General features: G+C 37.7%; 1 protein-coding gene across 2 annotated transcripts; it reads left to right on the forward strand.

The window, feature by feature from the left end:
• YTHDF3 (YTH N6-methyladenosine RNA binding protein F3) lies at positions 1–26,539 on the forward strand. Of its 2 annotated transcripts, XM_086608671.1 has the most exons (5): positions 1–109; positions 2,154–2,178; positions 7,513–7,598; positions 8,953–10,539; positions 22,075–26,539. In XM_086608671.1, the coding sequence occupies exons 1-5, from the start codon at positions 86–88 to the stop codon at positions 22,096–22,098; spliced, it is 1,746 nt and encodes a 581-aa protein (XP_086464797.1). In that variant the 5' UTR covers positions 1–85; the 3' UTR covers positions 22,099–26,539. The 2 variants fall into 2 exon arrangements, with proteins under 2 accessions (XP_086464797.1, XP_086464798.1); XM_086608672.1 differs by lacking the exons at positions 1–109; positions 7,513–7,598 and having other exon boundaries at positions 2,157–2,178.
• Positions 26,540–26,733: the final 194 nt, after the last annotated feature.

Consider the following 26,733-nt stretch of genomic DNA (forward strand, 5'->3'; position numbering starts at 1 on the left):
GCAGGCGAGCGGCCCCGGCGTGCGGAATCACTCGAGGCCCAGGCGGAGCGAAGCGAAGCGAGGGGATCGCGGCTCCCCGTGAAGAATGTCAGCCACCAGCGTCGACCAGGTACCGGCCGTGAGGCTGGAGGGGCGGCCGCCCGCTCCCTGCCTTCTCCTTTTCCCTGGCCCGTCGTGAGCCCCGGCGGGGGGGGCGGTGGCGGGGCGGCCACCTGCACCTTCCCTCGCCGCCGGGGCGGCGCGGTTCGCGGCCTCCTCCCTCCCTCTCTCTCCCGCCTTCCCTCCCCGCCGCCATGGGGAGCGGCGATCAGTCGGAGCCGGCGGTGCCCGGGATGGCGGGCCCCTTTCCCGGCCCCGGCAGCCCCTATTTATAACCGCTGATCCGCGCCAGAGCCGCTCCGCCTCCCCGCCCGCAGGGCCCGCCGGCGCTCAGCCCTGCGCCTCTCGGCCCGCCGGCGCGGCCCCGCCGCCCGGCCTGCCCCTTTGTGTGTTCTCGCCCCGCAAGTGAGCCCTCCCCGGCCAGCCGCCTCCGGGCTCCCGGTTCTTCGCTCCGCTCCGGGAGCGCCTTGGCGTCGGGCTTCCCGCGGCGCCCAGCTCCGTCTCCTCTCCCCTGCGCACCCCGTTTTTTTCTGGCTCCTTGTTACCGCATCCTTTCCATTCGTGCCTTTCTCTCTCCTCGCCCACCTCTCCTCCCTTTGGGCCTCCGCTCCTTTCCCGCGGCCTCCGCTTTTTCCAGCTGTTCGCTGTTTTTCTCTCTGTGCTGTGCTGCGCTTTTTTACTTGCTTCTTCACGGAGCTTAAACTTGGTTGTTTTTCATCTTTGCTCGGCGTCTGTTGGCCTTTTTTTTTCTTGCTGGAAGCGCTTCTGTCTTGGTCTCTGCTTCTTCTGTGGACCTTTACCACTACCGAAAAGTTTTGGCCCTACAGGCTTCTACCGCTTTTTATTTGTTCTTTGTGCCTTTGTTCATTGTGTCTCTGCATGCTCTCCAGTTTCCTGTTATGCACTTATTCCTACCTCAGTGATCTCTTAGCTTTTCATTACTCTATCTTCCACGAGGGCTGCTTCTTCCCAACTTTCTTAGTTCCATGTCTCTTGTTGGTCACTGCCTTTGTGTCTGGATTAGATTCACCCTGAAAGATGAGGTGGTTGGGGTTTTCAAGGTTAGACAGGTTTTTTTCCTCTGGTTTTGGGAGAGGAAGGTGACTAACCAGTGCAGCTCTAGATGGAGCAGTGTTAAACAGTCTTATGATCATAACTCTGAGACAGATGCACATAGAAGCAAGATGGAGGTGATTGCTGCCTAAACTTTCAAACCTCTGAATACAGAGTTTTCCCGGACTAAAAATTTTTAGAGAGTGACGAAGCTGGGAGAGTCACTCATGCTTAGTTGTACATATGTGAGGAGATGAATTAGATTTTCATGGGCTAGCATTTGTTTCTCTAAGCTATTTTATTTTGCTATGGAGGAGTTAAGGATACTGTAACTTGTACTGTTACAGTGATTCTTAGTGCGTGACAGATTAACAGAGTTTTGTAATGACTAATCCTAAAAAAAAATAAGATCCTCCTTAAGGTATTATTTCCTTGTGTAAAAGTTTCATACAAACTGTATCATTTTCTCAATTGCCTAGACGAGGAAGGCATAACTTGTAGTTCACTGTGCAATACCACTGCATATTCCTTTGTGTATCTAAAAAGCAAGGCCTTGTAGGTTATTCTCTGATAAGTACACATCAGTCAACTTAAAAGATGACGTATGATAATGAAGTTCTTGTACTGACAGTAATATTCACCCACTAACTTTCTTTGTTTGTTTACTTTATGCTTTGTTTATTGCTTATATTTCTTTGGGGCAATCAAAATTCATTTATTGTTCAGGATTTCGACACCATTTAAGCTTCACGTACTGTAAAAGGCTAGATTATTTCAATGTTTCTTGGTGAAATTCTTTCAATTTTAAAATTAATTTGTTGGATATTTTGTAATATTTTATATAATAAAATATTTTTATAATAGCATATTTTTGGCAATACTTTAAACTGATATTTAAATTGAAAGAGCAGAATTGATAAATAAATGGAATTACCCTGAAATAAACGTTAGAGGATTCTAACTGAACCTGTTTTGCTTTTTTTCTACTTTCCTATATACAGAGACCTAAAGGACAGGGAAATAAAGGTAAGTTGATTCCTTGTATTTCTGCATAAATCTCTAATATTGCTCTTTATGGAGGTTAATGTATCTTCAGACAGTTGTGGGAAGAGAATGTAGCTATAGGATGTCTTTTATTTCAGAGCAAGATGATAGGAAACTGTGTGCCAAACTTATTTCCCAGCATTTCTTCTGTGGCACAGCAGTACATCAATTTAAAGTGTTTGATTTTGCAAATGAAGATTAATGTCAGAAGTTGGACAATAACATAGCCATTTCTTTTTAGCTGACTTTGTGATATGCTTGTATAATCTCTTTAACAGTACACCTTGGGCCTTTCTGTGCACTGAATAGAATCCGTGTGCTAGAATCATCAGGAAGAATCTTTTGAACAGCTTCCTTAGCTTGTGAGACAACAGCCATGTGACTGTGTAGTTACTCATATCTGAGCAGAACACTTCACCTTCCTTATTCTCAGAAATTTTGTGGGCATTTCTCTTCATTTCAGCATCAGTATAGAATATTCTCTCAGTGTTTGTAGGCCTTCTGCTTTTCTACTTTTTTCATGTTTCTGTCAACATCTTAGTTTTTAAATACTGTGCTCAATGGGGTTTCTTCTCTCCCACAGAAACAAGGAACTAACTGCTTAATATTCTTCTCTCTGAAATTCTTGGCAAGTCTATTGTAAACAGCATCTCGGATTATATCTTGCAATTTGTTTCTGGTCTGGAATTTTTTGTCTTTGATATAAGGACTAATATTCTGTTTGGGAGTTCTTTTTGTTTAATCAGTATACTTGCACCCGTTTAATTCTTAGGTGCTCAGCAAGCTGAGCTATAGAATAGCTTGCACACAGTGACCTTCATGTGTTAATTTGCTAATTTCTTCAGGCAGATAAGAAACTTTTTGTGCTTATGTACTCTTTGGACCCTGCTGTTCGTTATCTGAACAAATCTAATTGTTCAGAGAACTGTCATTTAGTGATATCTGCAGTGTACTTATTCTGTTAGTCTGTCTATGTGCAGGTTATCTGCTTCTTGTTACATATATCAATTACAAGGTGGGACATTGTTTCCAAATCTTGCTCATTTTAGCCTGTTCCTTTTTAATTTCTTGGCATTCAGAGGCAAATGAACTTCTGTTTACCTCAGACCTTCTCAGTTTCGTTATCCTTGAATACTAGTTCTCTTATTTTCTAATACTTCTACCTTTTTTTTCCCTCCTTAAACTAGAGCTTTTAACTATTTCATTGAGTGTTTGAAATAGTTTGTGTTTATATTTTCCATGTTGCCCTTAAATGAGAAGAAAAGTCAGATTCATTTTAGCAAGTAGTTTGTGACTTCATGTTCTTTGAACTGCAAGTCTCAGTTTTTGTGAGGTTAATGAGATGCATGTATTAGAGAATCATACAAGTTTTTGAACTATCCTCCATATATATGTATTGGAGTGGAACTATTAAGCATTACTATTTGGGTGTTGTTCTGCAGCTTGGTTTACAGTGAAAATGCATGAGTCAGCTTTACTTTATTTATGTTAGCGTATTTTTGTGTGCTATAATTTGTAAATGCTGCAGAATGTTTGAATCAAACCGCATCCCTTAGTTTGCTGGGTAAGGAAGAGATTTTTGCATTTCTGAACTTGGATTTTTATGGAGTGCATCCTTTTAAGTAATGGATACTTACTATGTATTCTCTTGGTGAGAATATGACCTAAATGAAAACTATAGTGAAACAAAACGATAATCTCCTCCATTCTGTTAAATTGCTTAATGAAACTAAGTTAAAATTTAGCATTAGATTAAAGGGCTAGGAGGTTGAAGATGAGAGCACAGTATAGCATGAGTAGTTGGCTTTGGGTTAGAGACTTTTTCAAGAGGATAAATTAAGTCGGTATCAGCAGTCCTTACTTCACCACGTGTTAGCAGGCAGTAATCTTTTTCAGGTGTCATGATAGGTCCTAGCTTAAAGGAGCTTCAAGGGAAGATGTGATACTGAGTTAACAGACTAATCCGAAGTTGTTTTGGTGCATAAGAGTAACAACATTAAAGAGGATGATAAAAAGGTGACTGTCGACGTGTCTGGTAGAACATGTGAGAGAATGTGAATGAGCAGTATGAGGGATGTGTGCTTGGAAGTAGAGTACTTTTCATATTGAAACAAAAAATATTAGACCTGCAAGTGGTATTGGGAGGTAGCTGATTTGTTTTGTCTAGTAAAATGGTTTTGATGCTTTATTCTGGTTGATTATAAGAATGTTTCCCTTGACCAGAATTTGTGGGATTGAAGTTCTAGTGTGTAGAACAGTACTATCCACCTGTTGTGTTGGATATTAATGTTGATATTTCAGAGACTCGAATGAGTAAATTACCCTTTCTTGAAAGTTTTCTTGTTCTAGTTGTCAACTACTGTACAGTTGACATAAAACATCAGAACTAATGTCAGTCAAATGATGTCTTACAGGTGGGTGATGGGGGGGAGAAACTGGCATTCCTGAAACTCCTTTTTTTTCTCTTTTGTTTGTTGTGCCAGTGTGTTACACCTGTGACAGGAAAATGCTGACTTGTGTTTACATATATATATATATATGTAATTCTTTATTTTGTAGAAGGTTTAAATGTAAGCAGTAGGTTTAAAACAAGAATGAAATGTTATGTGTTTCTTTTAGCATTTATTCTCCAATTAATTAAGGTGTAATGGCTTCTTCTAATAAAAAATTTATTCTTATGCCTTTGGCCATCACTTGTGCGTTTTGCAAGTGGTTATTCAAAGGACCGTAACAGTTAAAAGAATATAAGCTTTAAGTTCCTTTATTTGATGAGTTGTTTCTTTCCAATATCTAATTACACTGTATGTTTTCACAGTGTTTGCGGAAGTATATGGTATTTTCAGGGTTGGATTGATACAGATTATTTTTAGTAACTGTAAATTAGTTTCAATTAGTATTCTTCATCAGTGCCCTGTTTAGTTGGAACACTTAATGTGAGATTTTGGGAATGAGGCATGCATCTTAATCTGTTTGCTCTTGTTAAATGTGTGCGTGGGTTACATTCTTCATTATTAATGCGTTATGTAAAGTTAGAATGAAAAGCCAAAGAAACACACTTCTAGTGACACTATTTCACTGGGAAATGTATCTATTTACTAGGAATGATGTTTTGTGTCACTGACTTGAGACCTCAATAGAAAATGAATAAGAAAGAAAATACATCTACAAGAATATTCTATGTTACTTGTAATGGCAGACCAAAAATAATTGTCTTAAGTGACCTTTAGATACCTCTGAAACAATAAACACAGCAGATGCATGTTTTGTGAAGATTAGCTGTTGGTATGAGGAGATTAATTCTGATAGGATTCTAGTCTTGACATGCAGCTGTTTATTGCTTTATTTGTGGTGGCATGCTTTTAAGTAACTTGCATGCTGCTGTGTTTTTCATTTTAACAGAATTGTATGAGAATGCTATTTTGTACTTTGTATTTTGTCCATGCTATTTTGTTAAGTCTAAGCAATGGAAATAGCATGGACAAAAGATTTTGAGGCTCATCCCCTGTGTGACGTGGCCAAATATAAGAGGAATATAGTGTTCCAGCTCATTAATATGTTACCATTGTGTGTAAATTCGGGATGATTAATGACCTTAACAGAAACTCTTTATTTATGTGAGAAAAAAACCCACCCAATACCTAGTGTTAATTTAAATTTAGTGTTTAATTTGGATTGCTGTTCTATCAAGTTTTAAACCCCATTGTGCTCACCATTGCTGGTCATATTTGGCTGTAGCTGGAATACAGACGCACTGTGCCAGTTTGTAATAATGGAATTGTCAAGTGTTCTAACTTTTAAATCTTCAAGAAAGTATTCAAAACACAAGTTGCTTTATTCCTTCTCAGATATTTGCTTTGAACATAATCTTCTGTTGCTCTTTGTTAAATTATGAATTTTTACCTCTTTTTACTGCTGTCTGAAGCTAATACATTTTTGCAGAATTTTGACTGTTCCTTGTGGTTATATCTATTCCTTTGTCATTTTTTCCAGCTAGTATCATTCCCTGAAGGTAGTTTGTTTTAGAGATATTAAAGTGAAATGTGAAAAAAAATTGAAGCGACTTAGTCTAGACACTGCTTGGTTCGCAATGTGAACTTTGGGTGGCAAAAAAACCCAACCCGATAAAACAGAAAAAAACCTGCTCTTAAACACTAACTCTAGCAAAGTTGAAGGTTTAGTTACATGGTTGTAAATACTTTTCAAAAGCTTTTGCTAAAAGAGGGAAACCAGAGTCAGCTCCTAAGTCCATGTCTTGAGCTGGCAGAAAATCTGTTTTGTTACGACTCTGCTGTCATGGTGGTTTCTCAGTGCACCTTAACTGATCACTCTAAAACTTTTTTGTGTTTGTTTGGTTGTTGTTTTTTTTGTGGTGTTTTTTTTTTTTTCTTCTTCACTGAACCTATTTGATAAACAACAAAAAATTGCATTCAGAAAAGCAGTAATTAATTTTTGAGAAGAGGTCTTCATCTTCAAGTTGTATTATTGCAAGTGACTGGTTTAAGTCCATGTTCTGCTTTGCACCTTGGGAGACAGTGGAACTTGGTTGAAATTTGTGCAGTTTGACTTTGTTTGAATAGTAGCCTGGGGGAGGGTGGAGAGACACTTCAAGTAGTTCGGGCAGCTGGAAAATCTCAGGTAGGTGTAATGACTTAGATGAAATTAAAGGTAGTAAGAGGCCAAGGAGAGCAGGTAGGAAGAGATTCCAGTGTATAGTGGCATGTATGTTGGGAAAGGATTGTAATCACCCTTGGGGACTTTACCTCTTGATATTCTCTCGCTTTGTACCCTCTGAGCTTCAGAGACGCCACTGATGCAGTACAGTATATTTATGTAGGAACTACAGAATTAAATACCCGAATAGTGGTGCTCTTCATGGTTGTCTTGATGGGTAACTGACTTGCCTCCTGGCAGCAGAAAGCTGTATGTTGCAACTTTCCCTGAACCTATTGAAAATGTCTGATCTAGTTGGTCTGCACATTTGCACTTGGTCTGGTACTTCTGGAAACTCTGGATTTACTGCCTGTGCAAATAAAGTGTGCCTATAGTTTTTCCTCTGTTGAGCTCAGGCAAGATAGTCAGGAGTAGTCTGCTGTGTTTGCCATCTTTCCAGACCTCTCCCGAGATCTGATTGTAATCATCGACAGAATGAGCTATTTTCTTTCAGTTTAACAAAGTGGTGCTTAACAACAGTATGTTTGGTCTCAACAAAGCACAAGTAGAAGTATTTCTATGTACAGGTGGTTAAGAAGTGTTATCTAGATTAAAAGTGCATCATAGATCTTTCAGAGAGTGTACCTAATACAGATTTACTTTTAGTTTCAGTACAAAACGGTTCGATTCATCAAAAGGATGCAGTAAATGATGATGATTTTGAGCCATATCTAAGTAGTCAGACAAATCAGGTAAGTGAAAACATTGTTTACTATCTTGAAGTAAACTTTGGAGTTCAGCTGACTTCCAGACTTAATTTTTGAATGATATTTCTTAGCATTACTTGTGTGAATATTGTGTGCTGTCTTATCATATGATATCTTAAACAGGTGAAGTCATTTTAATAATTCTGGAAAAGATTCAGTTATAAAAAGTATGCTCTGATGTCTTCTGCTCTTGTGTTTGTATTCTGACTTCAGAAAGATGCAGTTACAAGAAGCTTGTGGAAAAAAGCAAACCCAAAAAACCCAAAACAAAACGCCACACCTTAAATTTACAATGAAATCATCATATATTGAATGCAGTTCAAAACAAGTTTCATTGGCTCTGAGAAAATATTAACTGCTTGGACATGATTTCCTTTGAAGTTGATAGAAGTAGCTCACAGCTGATGGTATGATAGATCGAAGCTTAATATTACTACAGCTCAGTATAACTCTTCTGCCGGGAAGTTAATGACTTGTTTTCAGAGCTGTGAATTGTATCTGTAGTCAAGTTAATATTCATTGAGTTTGTAAGTTGTAGCAGTCTTGAGAGAGGGAGAAAGTGCAAATTATTAAAAGGCTTTGAGAATTTTGCTTACCTTCCCATTTTTTTCAAATAATACAACATTAAGGAGACATCAGCTAAAGGATGATAATGTGCAGTTTTTTCCCCCAAAACAACATCAGAAGTTGTATGAGGATAGTCCCTCAAATGTCTTGGAGCTTTATCTTCTTAAGAAGTAAATGCTGTGATTTCCCAGGAGTATTCGGAGTGGAATTTGAATTTAGACAGCAAATTTTGTTCTACTAGACCACAGATTGTACTTAATGCCCATTCTCAATAATGTGGAAATGTTATAGTTTGATTATTGTTCCTCCTGAAACAAACAGGTATCCTTTTCACTATAATATTCTGGCAGCTGTCTCCAATTAAAAGTGAAAAATTTGACAAAAACCTAAAAATACCAAGGCTTTAAATCATAGTCGCAGCTAGTTTTCTGTATTTATGAAACTACAGTTGTGATGACTTGTTTTTTAAAGTAGCTTGTTATTTTCTTAATACTGTTGACATAGAGACGTTTTAAGCCTAGCTCAGTAACTGAAAATAATGTATTACAAAAGAATGAGGCTCTTTGGTGCTTTGAAGAGGTATCTTGAGGAAAAAATGATCATATCTAACAGATACCTTGTTCATCTTTCACGTTGAGGGGAATGGTGGAAGTTAAAAATGCATTCATGCAATCCTTAAAAAGGTTTTGAACTGTAGTACAGTTGTGTTGTTTTTTTTTTTTCCCTGAGCATAATTGTCTATATTGCTGATTTTTGTTTTATTTTCTTGCAGAGTAACAGCTATCCACCAATGTCAGACCCGTATATGCCTAGTTACTATGCTCCATCCATTGGATTTCCATACTCTTTAGGCGAAGCAGCATGGTCAACTGCAGGCGACCCTCCAATGCCATACTTGACAACTTATGGACAGATGAGTAACGGTGAACACCATTACATACCTGATGGTGTATTTAGTCAACCTGGGGCATTAGGAAATACCCCTCCATTTCTTGGGCAGCATGGATTTAATTTTTTTCCTGGGAATGCAGACTTCTCTACATGGGGGACAAGTGGATCTCAGGGACAATCAACGCAAAGCTCTGCTTACAGCAGCAGCTATGGCTATCCACCCAGTTCTCTTGGGAGAGCCATAGCAGATGGACAGGCTGGATTTGGCAGTGATACTCTGAGCAAGGTGCCTGGGATTAGCAGCATTGAGCAAGGCATGACTGGACTGAAAATTGGTGGAGATATGACGGCTGCGGTAACAAAAACTGTCGGTTCAGCTCTGAGCAGTACAGGTATGACGAGCATTGCAGCAAACAGTGTGCCCCCGGTTAGCAGTTCAGCACCTAAGCCAACCTCATGGGCTGCCATTGCAAGGAAGCCTGCTAAACCTCAGCCGAAACTGAAGCCTAAAGGTAATGTGGGTATCGGGGGCCCTGCTGTACCGCCACCACCTATAAAACACAACATGAATATTGGAACTTGGGATGACAAAGGGTCAGTGGTAAAAGCACCCCCAGCCCAACCAGTACTGCCTCCTCAGACTATAATCCAGCAGCCTCAGCCATTAATTCAACCACCGCCACTGGTGCAAAGCCAACTGCCTCAACAGCAGCCTCAGCCACAGCAACAGCAACAAGGACCTCAGCAGCAGGCCCAGCCTCACCAGTTGCAGCAGCAGCAGCTGCAAAACCGCTGGGTAGCTCCTCGTAATAGGGGTGTGGGCTTCAGCCAGAACAACGGAGCTGGTAGTGAGAACTTTGGTTTAGGTGTTGTATCTGTCAGCTCCTCACCTTCTGGTGTGGAAGTGCACCCAGTGCTGGAGAAACTAAAGGCCATAAACAACTACAATCCCAAAGACTTCGATTGGAATCTGAAGAATGGACGTGTGTTTATAATCAAAAGTTATTCAGAGGACGATATTCATCGCTCCATTAAGTACTCTATCTGGTGTAGTACTGAACATGGTAATAAGCGCTTGGATGCTGCTTACCGCTCCCTGAATGGAAAAGGCCCACTCTATTTACTCTTCAGTGTGAATGGCAGTGGACACTTTTGTGGAGTGGCTGAGATGAAGTCTGTTGTGGACTACAATGCATATGCTGGTGTCTGGTCTCAGGATAAGTGGAAGGGGAAGTTTGATGTCAAATGGATCTTTGTCAAAGACGTTCCCAATAACCAACTGCGGCATATTCGCTTGGAAAACAATGACAACAAACCAGTTACCAATTCGAGGGACACTCAAGAGGTACCCCTAGAAAAAGCCAAGCAAGTGCTTAAAATAATTGCTACTTTCAAGCATACCACCTCAATCTTTGATGACTTTGCACATTACGAGAAGCGTCAAGAGGAGGAGGAAGCCATGCGTAGGGTAAGAAATCAGTGTCATTATAGTAGCTCTCCTGTTTTTGCTGGTTTTGGAAACCTTGTTTGTCATGCAAGTGGAATTTCTGTGTGTGAGTGAATCAGAAAGTAATGCTTTTTACCCAAGGTGTCTGTACTTGATATGACTGGCTCTTAATGACAAGATTTAAGTTCTCGTAACTTGTTTTGTTAACACAGGCGTGTGTTTAACCACACTACTAACATAGGCCTGCATAAGTGAATTTCTGACATGTTTTACTCTTCAAAGTAAATAAAAACTGAATTGAGTGTATTACCCATAACTGAAGTCTTCTAGTTTAGATTTTTACTGTTTCTGGATTTCACAAAAAGTTACAGGAGAAGCTTACTTTATTTAACAGAACATTTCCATTCAAATTCTGCCTTAATGAGATGTTAACAGCATGATTACTGTGAAAAGCAGGTTTTCCCCTTGATTCAATTTGTCTTTTGTACAATTGTGAAACACAAGTGATACAGTGATGACTTGTACAGTGCTTGAGTCATTTTTTGGATGTTTCTGGTAGTGCATTTCCTTAAAAATTTAATAGATAGTTCATTTCTGCTCAGAAGAGTATACCTATATTTAATATGTAGAGAAATCTTTAGTTTTGGAGGTATTTCAGAAAACCAGACAAGGGAAAAATGCATTTAATTTAAGCTGGTTTGTAATACTTATCTACTTAGTCTTGTGTGTACTCTCCCTACTAATAACACTTGTTCACAGTTGGCCACAATATTTACTTTTGCTATATTTATTTTCTTTCCAGACTTGCTAGTAACAGTAAATATATGATTTGTCTCATGGTTAGAAACATTACAGGAACTATTGTACCAACTAGATGATGTGCAAGTATTCAGAAATGTGAGTTTGCATCAGCGCAGTTTGATGGTAGTGCTCTCCATAGCATACCACCTGCTGAATAAAAAAAAAAACCCAAACTCTAGGATTTATGCTAATTATAGGCCTTGTGGGATGTGAAGTGAATTTGTTCACTTCTTGAACTTGCCACAACTCTGGCTGTGTAAGAATTTCACCTGTTTCACAGCCTTCTTACTTCTCCTACATTTGTAGTACTGCAGTCATTCCACCCCTCTTGTACATTCCTAATCCTTCAACACACATGTTGCATCTCCTGTAGACCAGTGTTGTGCATACCCAAGATCAATTTTGTAGTTTTATTGCACAGCTCTGCAACAAATTGTCACATGGGAATTTTTTTATTGTTTGGAGGATGCATATCCTAGTTGGATGTGTAATGCCTTTTGAATTTTTTCAGAAAAGAAATTTGAATATGCACTAAATCAGTATTGTTACTTCCATGCTGTCTTGGGGTAGGAGGATGGGCTGCATTCTTAACTAGTATTCAATGTAAGGGGAAAACTTCTGACTTTTTCAGGCTTTAGGACAACTTCATTGTGATTTTGGTAATGTTTGAGAAGGACTAAGATTATCATGTTTCTCTGTAGCCTTCATGTTTCAGTATTTTCTTAATTTTTGATGTCTAAAGACACTTCACAAGTAACTGGTTTGGTTCAAAGGTATATACTTTTGTGGGGAAAAAAAACCACCAACAACCCACCAAAAAAAAGGTTACCAAAGGAGTTGTAATTCAGACATGCCCTAGCAACTCAGGAAGATAACATGTTTTATTTGTGGTTTCGTGGCTTTCGTGTACTACAGAGGGAACAAAATGTAATAGAGGGGGGAAGCATAGATTATTGGTAGTGTTTCTATGTATACTAAACGTAAAATTTAAAGTAGTAAGTTCAGCATTTAGTAGATCTCTTAACTAGAAGACTGATTATGCATATTTGTGCAATGAACTAACGCTGTTTCCTTTAATACCTTCAGGGAAACATGTAGTATCTGTATGACTCAAGTGCTCAACTCTGCCTTTCTGTGTTAACGGTTACCTTTCCCAGTACTATTGAGAGAAAACAGACTTGTCAAGATGCTTGCATAGTAGGCATGGATTCTTCAATAGCATTGTATGAATTGGTTTTGTGACAAATTACAAAAAAAATTACTTCAGAGCTGCATACCTAGTTGTGAGGTTTTTATCTTTGTAGATGGATTAGAGATAGGCCTTAAGCAAATGAATATGTACTTAAAATATAGGAAGTCCAAATTAAACTAATGACAGCTATTGAGAAATCTTTGTCATTCTCTTATGATTGAGTGTTGATTTTAAACCTCTCAGGTTTCTTCTGTTATCACACAGTATGCAATCAACCTGTCTTTAAATTGTAAACATGCAATTGTTAACTCTTTTAGGATTCAAGAAGTTTGGAAATTTAACAATTAGTATTGTAAACTCTGGTTTATGGTTAATTGAGTCATCCTTTATTACCTAGTGCCAGCTAGGCTTTTATGGAGCTGTATTTAAATTAGTGCATTTTCTACTGCCAGCAGAATTGTGTAAATTAAGTTCATGCCCATTTTCTGTGGCAGCTGTGGCAATCACTTTGTTTCCAGTGTTTCTGTCATGAAAAATGAGCTTATTGCTGTTAATAAAATATTAAATGCATCAAGCAGCAGTAGTCATTTATGTGTTCCTTAAAGTTCAGTTAATGTTTTGTTGTTGCATAGGTGGTAACAAACTTTAATACAGCCAGTGATCTAAATGTAGTAAACAGCATATGATTTATGGATTTAATTTACTTGATAACTGTTCATCATTCCAGCCAACTTATTTTAAAATAATTGGTTGTAAAAGTTTAATCTTAACAACTCAGTGGGATCAATAATTAATTTCTAATATGACCTAGCAGTATGTTTTATTAAAATATGGCAGTATACTTACACAGTACAATGAACAGTCTATATGAAACTTCAGTAACTTTGCCATTTGATAAAGGGTACTTGCAAATGACTACAAATAGTCCCTTTAAGGGTAAATACTAGAACTCTAGTGGCTACCATTGTTTGATGTGACCCCAGCATGGGTAAGGTATCTACAATTGAGACTGGAAACAAATTTGTGCAGTAAGCATTCACACTTTTCTTATGGCTCAGGTTCCAGTGTCCTAATCTAAGTGATCTTTCAAGTGCTGTGATCTTTCACCAAAGGAGCAGAGAAATCAACGGTATTTTTAATAAATTCTGTCAGTAGAATATTGAAATAATCTGAAATTCCATTAGTCCTTAGTTGAACTACCACTTTGTGGTGTAAATGTGCATTTTTGTGTGCAGATTATTTAGAAGAATGTTTGATAGTCTTTCAACAGGAAGCAGTAGCAATAAGACCTGAAAAATTGGAACAAAAGTCTTAAAATATGTCATTTAAGAGCACGTAATTACATACAGAAAATAAAGGTATTGAAAAGAAGAAAACCACCTGTATTAGTAGCTAGGCACCTGATCTTCAGTAAATACATATAGATCAAAATGAAATGTGGCTCTGATTAGAAATGCAGTTGTTGGAAGATTGCAACTTCCTCACCCTCAGGTGGTGGCTTGTTAACCCACAATTACCTGTTGTCCTAAGACTTATTTTGGTGATTTTTAGTGCAGAACTCTACTTTTGTAGCATATAATGGAAAAACAGATCATGGTTCTGTGTAACTGTAGAATGCTTTAGATAGTTTTCTTAAGGAGATAGCTCAGAAAAATAATTTTTTTATTCATGGGACAAGATTGAGGAGTTCAGTATATATGTGTGTGTATCTTAATTTACATTTGAAATTTTTACTTTTGAGGAAGCCTTTAAATGGCAGGTAAATAAGCATTTAAAATGTTAGCTTTCTGCTGTTGTACTACATATCTTGTAATAGGAATTCTGCTATAGCTAAAACTTTCTGACCCTCAAAAGGAGTAATTTCACTCCCCCCCCGCCTCATTTGAATACTAATGTAACTTCTGTTCCTCTGATAACTAGGTCATAATCAGACTGCAGCGTTAAGCAGTGTAACTCCTTTCCACTCCAGGACGTTGCTGACTTTATGCTTGATTTGATATTTCTTAAAAATGTCTTGAAAGAGGGAAGTGAGAAAACATCCATTAAGAGTGAACTGTAGATGCTTCTTCCTCCACTTACCCCAAAACCGTCAACTGCTAGGTTATAATGTCAAAGTCAGATACAGATACATCCACAGTCCTCGTACAAGTCAAGCAAAACAGGTAGTTGACCAACGTTTTTAGTGTAGTTAAATGATCGTTGTACCAGAGAATTTTTTTTTTTTGAAGTTTATGTACTTACATCTAAAAGAGGTTCAAAACAGTAAATAAAACAGGTTATGTAATATCTTCTGGGAAACTTGGGCATTTTCCTCTATGCTTTTGATGATGTTTCAAGGGCCAGTATTTTGCAATTTCCTTGAACTTGATGTTTATCTACAGTTTAATCTTTATAAATGAAACTGATGTTGCAGCTCTCTTGTCTGTTTTAAGAGAAAACAGTATGGTCAAAAAGTAGAAACAGAAGATAAATGTTTGCTCCGTTGATGATCATGAGATGAATATGTACCCTGGTCTTGGGAGAAGGAGGGTTATTTGGAGCTAGAATAATTTTAGACATACTGATCCAGAATTGTCACCCCATGGTGGTGTGCTTATTTATCATGTCTTTATTTGCTTTTGCATCTTTAGTCTTTTGTAAACGCTTAAAATTGACCTGCAAGTTCTCTTGACAATGTGGGTTTCAAATGTCCCTGTTTTCTGTATGTTCAGTAGAGTCAATTGTTTCTATTTACAGGTAGTGTTTAGAATTTATTACAGTATAAGATGTGGCATCGTATAGAGTGACTATGTAAGAGTTTGAGTAGTGATGTGGCCTGCATTTCTCCAGTAAGGGAAAAGATGCTGCAACAGGGAAAGTGCAATATTGGGCTGTTGAATGAAAGAGATGGAATATAATTAACTCACAGATGGTCTTAGCTTATAGCGACACTTGTACGGATCTTGTCACATTTTTCGTTTTGGTTTGAAATGCCTACCTGCATAATCAAGCCTACGAGAGTCCTTTTTACAGAGAGGGTTTAAATTCCCCGACTCTGGGACTTGAAAGACCAATTTCTTCTGTAAAATAGGGACCCCTATTGGAAAAGCTAGGAATATCAACTGGATGGTTTACCTTAATGCTCAAGAGACCAGTCATTTTTGGAATCTAATTTTTCAGTGGTGTTAAATATGAAGGCAGCTGCCTAAGACAAGACTTCAAACTTGAATTGAGCTGGATCTGTGACAGCTCCACCTTTTCTAAATGCTTTGTTTTTAAGTTGTGGTTTTTAAGGCAAAGGAGTCATTCTAAATCCCTTCTTCCAGAGCAAAAGCAGAAGAACATTGAGTATACATTGAGTAGCTGTTAAAATTCATGCAGCAGCCTTCTGCTTTCTGCTGCATCTCCCCAGATTACACTGCTCTATTAAGAACAAATTGACTATAACACTGGTGCTTTTCCTGCAGTTTACAGGGAAGAAATATGCCTGCATATTGCAAGGAAGTTGCAACTTGTGTGCTGCTCCATGCAGTATTTCAGCCTTGCTTCATTGATATCACAGATGGACTAGTTAGCAGAAACTGGAGTGAAGATTGCTGGTGGTGCTTTACTGGAAAAAATGGCACTTTAAAAGCGTACAGATCTTGCATATCTAGTAAAGCTGTTTCTGTAGATTCGTTTGAACAAGGTTGTTTTGTATCAAAACTGATTGGCTTTAACTTTCAGATTCATCTAGTTGAAATGACATATTACCAGAATTCATATCAGATGATAAGCTGTTTGAGCCTAGTTCTTTGTGAGCACCTTTTCAGAGGTCCGGTAGTGTACTTAGTATTGAAAGATAATTATAATTATTGTTTTGCTTCTATACCTAGGGATTATAGTCAGTTGTGAAAAAGTAAACATAAACTTGCAGTTCATTGCGCTTTCATATGGAATATAATGAGAAACCAAGATAAAATAAGTTCATGTTTCCTCATGACAGACTGGAGTTGGAGTTACACATGTGCAAAGAGCATGAGTGGTGAGGCTGTAAGAAAAATTGTCTTGAGAAATTGTTCCCCAGTGTATTTGGTAGGCCCTGCAGTGGATGTCATTTCCCTTCCAAGACTACTATCGATTCCTTAGCAGAGCAGTTATGAGATCTTCTTGTTGCCCATGGCTGCCTGAGAAAAATTAACAAAGATGTCAGTGATCTTTCTGATCCTTTTGCTGGAACAGTGATCATCACTGAATACAATTTCCATAGATGTAGTGAGAAGCTATCCGTTGTCAGTCTTCAAAAGCTGAAGGTATACTGTGAGTATTGTGAACAAACAATAATGAGGATTTAGAAGCTTGATTTTTTTTTTTTTCTTTTTCCCCCCCGCTTTTTAATGAACTTGCTGAGATGACTGTCTTGCAGCTAATTAAAATGTGGTATTTCAGTGTGTAACAATGTACAGTGCTGAAAGGAAGCACTTGCTACTTGTACTTAGAATTGGCCAATTCGTCACTGTAAGTATCCACCTGGAAGGGCCTTTCTGGCTCATGGAGTTCAAGCTTGGTTTCTGCAGAACCTTTCTTCATAGTGTGTTATCATATGGTAACTTTAAAGTAGCTAGGTTTCTTCCCCCCATCTCTGCCTTCTGAACATTTGTATTCTGTTATTTAGTGTGCTGTGGAATTTCAGATGTGGATTAAGTTCTTATTGCCTTTATGGTGACCATAATAAAATAATATGGTCTGTCCACGTTCCGCTAACAATGCGTGTGTCTGCTCAAATGTAAATTTATTTACCTTTTTAATATAATTTGTTCATGTTTTTAAAATTGCCAAGTATGTTTCAGAGACTAAATTAAGTACAATGCCATCAAAACTAACAGGAAGAATAAATAAATTAGAAGTCTAGGTCTTTTAGCTTTTCAGACTTTCTTAATATTTATAGGCTTGAAAGCCTTATTTACTGTCTGGAATTCAAATGATCTGCAGCGGCAGGGTCTCAGATGAGTATTAATTCGTAAGGCTTATTGGGAGAAGGAACTGCTCTGAAGTTTTAAGACCTTGTTTGACTTGCTATGTTGACTTTGATTTTTAATTTGTGCCTTGTAGTTTTTGTGTTGAGATAAGGAATAGATGAAAATGAGTGTCTAGAGAGGGGATGGCAGGAGAAGTTTGTATGTCCATGCAAGGCTTCTAGAGATCTGATCCTTCCCTCTCATCTTCCCAGAATTCTCAGAAGTGCTTCTCAGAAAAATGTATTTAAATATTTTTATCAGGTTTTGAGGTAATCTCTGTATTCAGGAGATTGACCCTTTCTGGTTTGGAATTTAAGAGTGAGAAGTTAAAAAGGGCCTTTATTTTACACAATTTTAAAGTTTCAGTAATGTCATTTGTGTTACCAGCCAGTGAGATCCTTGTTATAAGTGGAGTAAACTATCTCTAGCATTTTTCAGTTCTCTCAGTAATCTCTTTTTCATTGTGGTTCTCAAGCACCACGGTCAATGCTTATGCTGTCACAGCTGTAATGGTACACTGGAGTGCAATAAGCTGCAGATTATGGCTGATGCCATTAGTAAATGAGATTTCATGAACTTTGCTGTGGCTTCTCACCATCTCTACAGCTGTCTCTTCTGCCTCTGCCAGGTGTTTTCTGCCCACGCAACCGAGTTGGTAGAGGAGATGTGTGCCTGCGCCTCACTGCACAGAATGCAGTCTGACATGTTAGCTCACATTGCAGATGAGCAGGTGCTTTTTAGTTGAAGATTGAATCGCAGTTTGCAATGGAGCAACTAAGATGTGCTTGCTACACATTCCCTTCTGAAGCTGCTGTGGGAATGCTACCTTTTAGGAGAGGGGCAAAGCAGACAGCTTTAGGGATGAATGTTTTAAACGTTGCAGTAAGATGCAAAAGTTTGGCAAAATTCTAGGGCGTTTTTGCAAGTATAGCTGATTGTTCTGGAGGTGAGTGTGTGTGGGAGCTGTCTGCAATTTGCCTGTGCAAGTTTGCAGTCCTGGATAGCTCTCAAAATGGACACTTTGAAATGCTTTCACTTGAAACTGCTATAAAAAAAGCAAAAGGCCATCTTTCAGGTCTACCTTTCCTCACCTTGAGTTTCAGTTTGTGGGGTCTTGGGAGGAGAAAGAAGTAAAGCTGAGGACTGTAGTAGCTTGTTGTTGTTAGGCTACCATTTACATTTTTGCTGCTAAAAATGAGGCTTTTTCATTTCCCTTCTTTTTGACAAAAAAATTCCCGAAGTCAGTGTTGTGTGCGTCTCAGTAGTTTCTTTCAAATCAGATCAGGAAACATTTTTGTTGCTTTGAATTTTGTTAGCATAGAGATTTTGTTAAGTCTGAGGATAAATTACTTTGCAGCTGCTTTTCAGCACAGAATCGTTTGATTAATGCCCTGAATTCAGAGAACTGAAATTTAGAAGTAAATCAGCCTTGCAGTTCAGACCAAGTTAATTCCATATTTTTGTTTGCCCTAGATCGATGCATGTTTCCATGGCCCAAGCGTTTTTAGGTTCACCTTTGCTTGGTCTTGCCAGTTTGTATAGAATGTTACTTGCATGGTCTGCAGCTGGCAGGTACCTTTAACCAGCCGATACATTCCCACATTGTTCTAATTCAAATGGTAGTTAATGTCCACGTCCTGCTCCCAAATTCCCTGTAATGCCTGGTAACCTCACCCTGGCAGTTTCTGAAGTGAAGCTAGCCTCTGGCAGGGAACTTAGATTGATGGGAGAAGCTTTTTGTCCAAGAGCATTGCAAGTGATGTGGCAAAGGTTTTGCTCATCTGAATGTAAGAAATAAGTGATGATGGGTGAAAGGGAAAGGTAGTGGAAACCAGTCAGTATGCTGGAAACTTTCTCTGTTCTGATGGTGGAAACCTGATGGGAATAAAGTCATCTGCTGGTTTGCCTATAACCACTGTTTATACAAAAACAAACAATCAAACGACAGCCACTCAAAGAAACAGAAGAGGAATACTTTTTGTGTCAGGAAAAGGCAGTCGTGGTGAGTGTGATTTGACTTAGAGCTGGGGGAGGGGTTAGTTTGCTTTTGAGCCTAATACCACTACTTTTGAATAAGTCAGGTTCTCTGTCTGTTTTGCTGTACAGAGTGCCAGATATCACTGATATCAGTATCTGAAGATAGTACTGTTCACTTGCATTGTAAAATGTCAAGTTTGTATGTCTGCTTCAATTATTTAAATATAAATGTAGTGAGATGTAACTTCAGAGACTTCAGTAAGGTGTGCCGGTGTTGTTTTAAAGCCTTTTTCCCCTGTAGAATTCAGAATGGACTTGAAATTCATAACGCCTCCTTTATTTCATCCTCTGGAAGCAGGTATTCAGGATATCATTCCCCTTCTACTTCGAGTTTTTATGAACTTCAGTGCATTTTGAGTTCAGGGGCTGTGCATGGTTGGTCAGTTTGACTGTGCAGCAGTTTGCAGTGCAGAGAGAGGCTTTCTAAACAGCTTGGCTCAGTGGTTACGTATGTAATGCTTGTAAACGGGCAGGAACTGATGATTTTATTTGTATATAGGCAGTATTTAAAATCGTTAAATTATTGATGTTTCATTATTTAACAGCACGGTTTCGTAGGCTACTACTTAATATTGCAGTAGTGTTTTTCAGCACTCTGCAGTTCTTTCAGTTGAAGTCTGCTACTAGGAGAGGAATAATATGAGATGTGCATGAGCAGGCTATTTTTGAATGCCTGACACACACAGTGAGGCATGAGGCCAGTGATTATCTGGTTTCAGCCTAGGCACGCACTGTTAACATATCAGTTTGTATTAATGACCGATACTGTCAGTCTCACATTTTAAAAACAGTATCTTATTTTGCGAATTTTGGTCATATCTCTTCGAACTAGGAAAAAATGATTTCTAACAGTGTAGTGCAAGTATCACTCTCGCTTTAAATATGCTGAAGTTCTGCCCTAGAGAATGCGCAATCTCAGATACAGAGCTGGTGGGACTGAGCTGCTTATTGTGACAAGAACTCCGTGCGAGCTTTACTCTTTCGGTGTTCATCTCGAAGCAACTCGGAGGTCTGTTTGGAGAGGACTAGATCCTCAGCTGTACTCATAACCTGTATAAATGTTACATATCCTCTGCTTTCATTATAGTGTCTTTTTGGCAGAATTTATTTGGATTCATATGCTAATTTGCACTTTTCCTAAATAGTTTCTAGCATAATAAAGTTTCTGCGTGGTTTCGGATAGAGTGGTTTTGAAATCATTGTTCAAATGCCTCCTGGTTTATTTTGGTTTTCCCTGCTGTGTTTGTGTTCCATTTATAACATGCTGTGTAATGCAGTAATCATAAAAATACTGGAAATGAGGTTTTTTCCCTTTGAAATGAGAAAGGGAACCTACCTCTCTTCTGTGAAAGTATTTTAAAGCATTGATATAACGTGCTCGGTTGAACATATTAAGAAAGGAAATGCTATTGGAAGATGAATTCTTAGTTTCTTAGAGTCAAACTACAGTGTCTCTTTACAGTCTAGAAGATATATAGTGAAGGAAGCAAGATACAGTTTATTGATCTGTTTTTATTTTTTTCTTAAAGGTAGTCATAGTGCCTAAGTGTATGTGTATCTTTAAAAAAGGAGAGAAAATGGAAGAGAATGATAAACACTGAAATTGTTATTTATTCTGTTAGACTTGTAATACAGAAGAAGAATTTGTTAGTCCCTGATAGAGATACAGTGCAGTTAGTATTTTAGCCCTTAAGCGTACAAAGTTGTTTATCATTGTTTGTATTACTCGGATGACGTTACACGCTCTGTTCCTTTATGCCAAATGCAACATCTCGCAATGCTGTGAGGTCTTTGTAGTGAATATGGTCTTGACCGCAACTCAGGCTTGCATTCAGGCGTGGGGTTTTTTCCAGCCCTTCCTACCTCACTGGTTTTACTTTTTGTTATTAAAATAAATTTACAAAAAAAGTAGGTATGGCTTTTTTTTTAAAATTCTTTTTCTTGCCATTTGAGCAATGCGTGCGTGTGGAGGAGATGGTACTAGGCCAACTTGTTCTTTTGCATTTTGATCTTAAGCACATCAAAACATTTTCATATAGTGGACTTTGAATGAGATACCTGGGAATATGATCTTTGCTTTTTCAGGTATATAATGGATGGAGAGTACATAGAGAATACAGCATAGAGAGTACATACAGAATACAGAGCATTTTTTTTGACAAGCAGAAAATTTAGGGTACCTATTCTTGCCTTGTTTGTAGGTCCCTTGTTTTCCTCTCTCAGTTCATTTTGTGTGATGTATTTTACTGGAAGTGGTTTAAAAGTAACGTTATAAAACCTTTTTTTTTTGATAGCTGTTTTTTGGAACATATTTGCCTTTTAGTTACATGTATACCTCTGTGTTTCTTTTTAAGAAGTTGACTTGAACTAGATATTTCATGTTCCTGAAAAAAAAAGTGAAACTTTTTGCTTGAAAGCTTGTTGCCTGTTTTAGAGAAATTGCAAGTAATGCAACTGCTCTGATGAGAGGAAAGCAGATAATGTTGAACTGTGTGTATTAACATGTTTTTCCTTTCTGTTTCTTTTCTTTTTTTTTTTTTTTTCCTTCAGGAGAGAAATAGAAACAAACAATAACTATGTGGAGATGTCCTGCTAGAATTACAACACTAATGATGTAGACTCTGGAAATGCCTAATATGTCTAAGAAGACGTTATTAAAGCTTTTTTCTGCTTAAGGTGACATCTTTGAACACTTTAACACAAAATTGACTCTTCTTGTAATGGTTCTCATCAGTGCATCTGCCCTTATACTCTCTCACCAAACACACTTGAGGACTGTACCTTCGTCAAGCACTTTCTGTCCTGAAGCTTTTACCAGTATCTGCTGTCTTTTGTATTTATGCATCCTAGCTAAGGCACAGGAGACCGAACGAATGCAAGGATTCATTAACTCTTTGAATTTGTTAAATACTAACTAACATTTAACCATTAGAAGTGGTTCAATGATGTGAGATTCACATTGCTTCAACTTAATTTTTTTCTTTGTTGTAGTTTTTTTTAATTGTCAGTTTTTAGCTATTCAACAGATTAAAAGCAAATCATGCCATATTTAGTCCTGGAGTAAAACTCAAGTCTAAATGTTCATGTGAAAATTATTGTAGTAATCTTTTAATATGGCAAAGCAACTTTAAGCTGCAGTTTAGCCAAATGAAACGTAACATAAAATTATATTAGAATGACATTTCCCTTGTTTCAAACTGTTTGGTGTAAGAGAATATTAATATGCAGCTTGGTGGACACCACCAGTTAATGCACATTTCTTTATTTTTTTTCTGTAACATGTATACTGAAAAAAGTGCATTTGTCTGAGGAACTGTTTGTTTGCTACCACTCAATGAATCTCAGTTTTGAGTAAATGTACCTCAGTCTAAATCAGACTTTTTATGACCTTTATAACTACATTTAAAATAATCTTTAATTCCTATTTCTGGGTGTTTGCAAGCCTGACAGATTGCTATCATGAAAGTGAAAATTTACTCCTCTAGGTGATTCACTAGCTAAATAAACATAATTCTTGTTTAGCAAGCATATACTGTTTCTCAAATTTTTTTGTTTCATTGTCCCAATATCCAGGTGTTTTTTCCCGTTTGAAAATATTTTGAGAAAAATACTTTGATCTGTGAAGATGACATATTCATAGCCATGTTAACATGATTTTTGTTAGAACAATGCAACAAGAATTTTAGAATACATATTACACTGGGTAATTCTGTACTAGTTTTTAACTTCTAAAATTTTTTCTTTTGTTTCAATTATATAGCAGCACATTCTATCTGCTGGAAGAGAATATTAAAAAATGTTAAGCGGGTGTATTGACTGTACAAAATACTGAACAGCCTGTACCAAACTCCAGGGATAGCTTTCTCTTTTTAGAACGGCAGTGTAGAAGTCAGATATGTTATAGCTTAAAATAGCAATACCACATATTATTTGAACATGTTTCATGTCTTACTGTCCAACACATATGTTTATATTGTGTTTCGAGTCGTACTTTTACAGATTCTGGCAATCAAAGTTCTGGAGCTTATGTGGCAAAGGTTTGTTTTGAATACAGACAATTTTGCTATATTTTACTTTCTCTCTTCTTAAACCTCTTGCATTCTCCTAACCTTGCAAATACAAAAAGTTCAGTACATGCTTATTTCTTGCTCATTGTTTAAAATCTTGTTTGAGACTGTGGAGTAGTGGATATGAATCTTAGTTTTTACTGCCTGTTTTCTGGAAACTCAAAAGGGAAGCCACTCACATATTTTGAGAAGAGAAGCAATATCGCTTAAATGCAGATATGTAACAAAGAGCAAGTGGGATAAGGGAGGGATAAGCAAAGTGTATACTATAAGAGGAGACTAGGAGATAAAGGTTTCAAGCCCAAACTCTGTGAAATTTGGCTTGAGCCCAAAAATTTCTGCTTCCATGCATTCTGTTTCTTGCTAACAGGTTTTATAGCTATTTGTTTCCCTCTGTTGGCTGATTTATGGATTACTGCCTATTATTTCAGCTGTCATTGATCAGTTGAAGTGACAAAGGTCACTGTTGTGAATCCAAAGAATATAGTCCTTCTGATGATCCTTCAAGGGATCAGCATGTTTCTGCTTCTTTGTTACAAAATTAGGAAAACGCACAGAACTTCCCAGTTAAAAGAAAGCTACTGTTAACCAGGCATTCAGGAATTGATTGCATGTGCAGCCTTAGTTTACTTCCACTGCATTATTCATATTTTTGCAGGCTTTGTTAGTATTTCCTGCTTTACCCTTGCCTCTTTTATTCTAATAGCATGAGCATTGCTTTTGGATTGAATCAGGTTTAGTATAAAATGGCTTCATCACTCTGTTGCAGACTTTGAAGGCTTGGAAGATGAGACAGGATTGTGAGATAAGGAGGTGATCACATTCAGAGAGCTGTGACAGTTCTTATACTGTGCCAGGATTGTTAGCAAATCTACAAATAGAAGAGTTTCGTTGCTGATGGTGTTAGTCACGTTGCGACCGATTTGCCGACTGCTGAGAGTTTAGTATGTGCAGCTGAAATTAGAAGGAATTTTATGTGCATATAAAGTACTGTAAAAATAGTTTATAACATTGTAAAATCAGCTCTGGAGTGCTGTACTAGTTAATGGACATGTGAAACTTCTAGCCTTCAGCTTCGTTATGCACGAGTTCTTTTCCTCCAGAAAGAAAAAGAATGGTGCTTAATATCTCAAATAAATATAGAAATACATTTTTTTGGTCTGATTTTTCTATACAGTGAAGTTGTAATGGCTGCTTGCTAACTTGATACTGGAGGAATCAGGGGAACTCCTTTTCCGTTCCTCATGCCTCCTGCTTTGTGTCAGCATTTGTTTTCCTGTCATCCATACTGAGCCAGTTCAAGACATTTTCTGCTGGTTTAATGATCTGAGCAGCTCTCTCTGAGGCTAGATGTTTGGAAGGGAGTTGGTGGGAGGGGAAGGAAGGAGATCTGTCCTTTCAAGAAGCACATACCCACTGTTGAGTAGGCTTAGCCGCACCATAACTGCTCGCCTATGGGTTGGTGAACCAGAGATGCAACAGCATGCTTAAAACTGGGAAAGGCTCCCCAAAGAAAAAAAAAAAAAATCAATTCTGTGTTCAGTGTAAGATTTCAGTAGTGCACAGTGAAAAGTGGTGTTATCAGACACACTTAGTGATACCAGGATGAGGGAAGAAATGCCAAGTATTTTTCGTTTTGACTACTTTTTCCACTTTGAAGAGACCTGAGAATTCATACAGAAAAGTTATTGCTGAAGGACTTGTCCTGCCAACACACGTGGGACAAATTAAAGTTGTATGAGCTTTGCTCACCTTTGAATGTCTCTCCACTTTGTAAGATCAGCATCTTTTAACATAGTTTTTTTCATATTTGACTTTGACAAGAAATAATACCTGTCAGTTGAATGCTCAAGTTGCTGGCTTAAGGAAAACATGGGCACTACTTTTAAGGGACTTAAAAATCCTTTTCCCCTGATTGGGGAAAAACTTGATATTCACAGCTAGACAAACTTCACTGCTTCATGTCTTTTACTATTCTAGGCTCAATTTGTCAAATACTTGCTTCTATATGTCCTCTTGCTCTGTTTTCTTTTTTGGATACTCTGGCAGTTTCATAATGCACTGTCTGCAAAACTTAGATGGATGCAAAAGCCCCATGCCAAGGTGATTCTCATCCCAGACAAATCTGTGACACCAAACAAAAGACAATGTTGAGCACTTGGCCAAGTGCAAATAACTTAATATTTAGGAGGAAATATCTTACATGTTTATCACTATTTAGTCAAAGTTCTATTTTGAAGTTTTTTCCGTATCACAGAATTTACATACTTGAAATATATTCCTTAAAGAAGCTTTAAACAAACTATTTTGATGTACAAGTATCAGTGCATCTTTCCTAGCTGAAACCGAGTTGAAGCAAGTGTTTTGAATTCTGTAAGTACCAGTTAGCTAAATTTTTCAAAATTATCGGTGACTCTTTCATCAGAAAGACATTTAAATACTTCAGCTGATTGTAGTGCAGTGAAAATCCAGTATGGATAGTCTTTGAATTTTCTGCAGCACTGATTTGAAAAAGAATAATTTTAGGCGTTCAAATACAAATAATCTTTTAGGAATGGATTTTGTTACGTTCAAAGTCATCTGAACTCATTTTTCCAACCACTCTGTTAAGGAAATACACACCAGTTTTTCAGTGTCTTGTTTATTCTTTTGCCAGGTGAAGATCCATATAATTTACTAAAAAATTCAGAGAGATTGAGAGCAGTTCTTTTCCATTCAGTTACAGCAAAACCCGATTCAAATTTTGTTTGTTTTTGTGTGCATTACAGTATGGTAACTTAAATGAGAATTCTTTGGCATGAGAATTGTCCATTTGATCTTACGTGATCTGTTTAAAAATTTCAGTGAAAGTAACCTGTTCACATCTTTATTTATCTTGTTTTCAGCCTGACACGTCCACCATAGTTTAACATGGGAGAGGAAAGAATTTCTCAATGGATCATAGGAATTTTATTTAAATGAGTTTGACCTCATAAAATTAAAATATTAGTGTACAACTGACGTGTTTTCCTCAGAACGACTATTCTATGCTGTCCATTCTACTTGAAATATTTTAATAAACTGCATTTTAATATGATGAATATGGACCTTTCAGTTCACAAAGTTAAATTGGTATCCAGTCCAAGCTTTTGACAGGATTTCC

Source organism: Tauraco erythrolophus, chromosome 3, assembly GCF_009769465.1.
Source record: "Tauraco erythrolophus isolate bTauEry1 chromosome 3, bTauEry1.pri, whole genome shotgun sequence".
NCBI lineage: Eukaryota > Metazoa > Chordata > Aves > Musophagiformes > Musophagidae > Tauraco > Tauraco erythrolophus.

What these genes read in the sequence shown, in the direction of transcription:
- YTHDF3 (XM_086608671.1), top strand. Translation starts at nt 86, where the DNA reads ATGTCAGCCACCAGCGTCGACCAG. An exon ending in CAGCCACCAGCGTCGACCAG is followed by an intron (nt 110 to 2,153) that starts GTACCGGCCGTG and finishes TCCTATATACAG; the next exon opens with AGACCTAAAGGACAGGGAAA. An exon ending in AGGAGGAAGCCATGCGTAGG is followed by an intron (nt 10,540 to 22,074) that starts GTAAGAAATCAG and finishes TTTTTCCTTCAG; the next exon opens with GAGAGAAATAGAAACAAACA.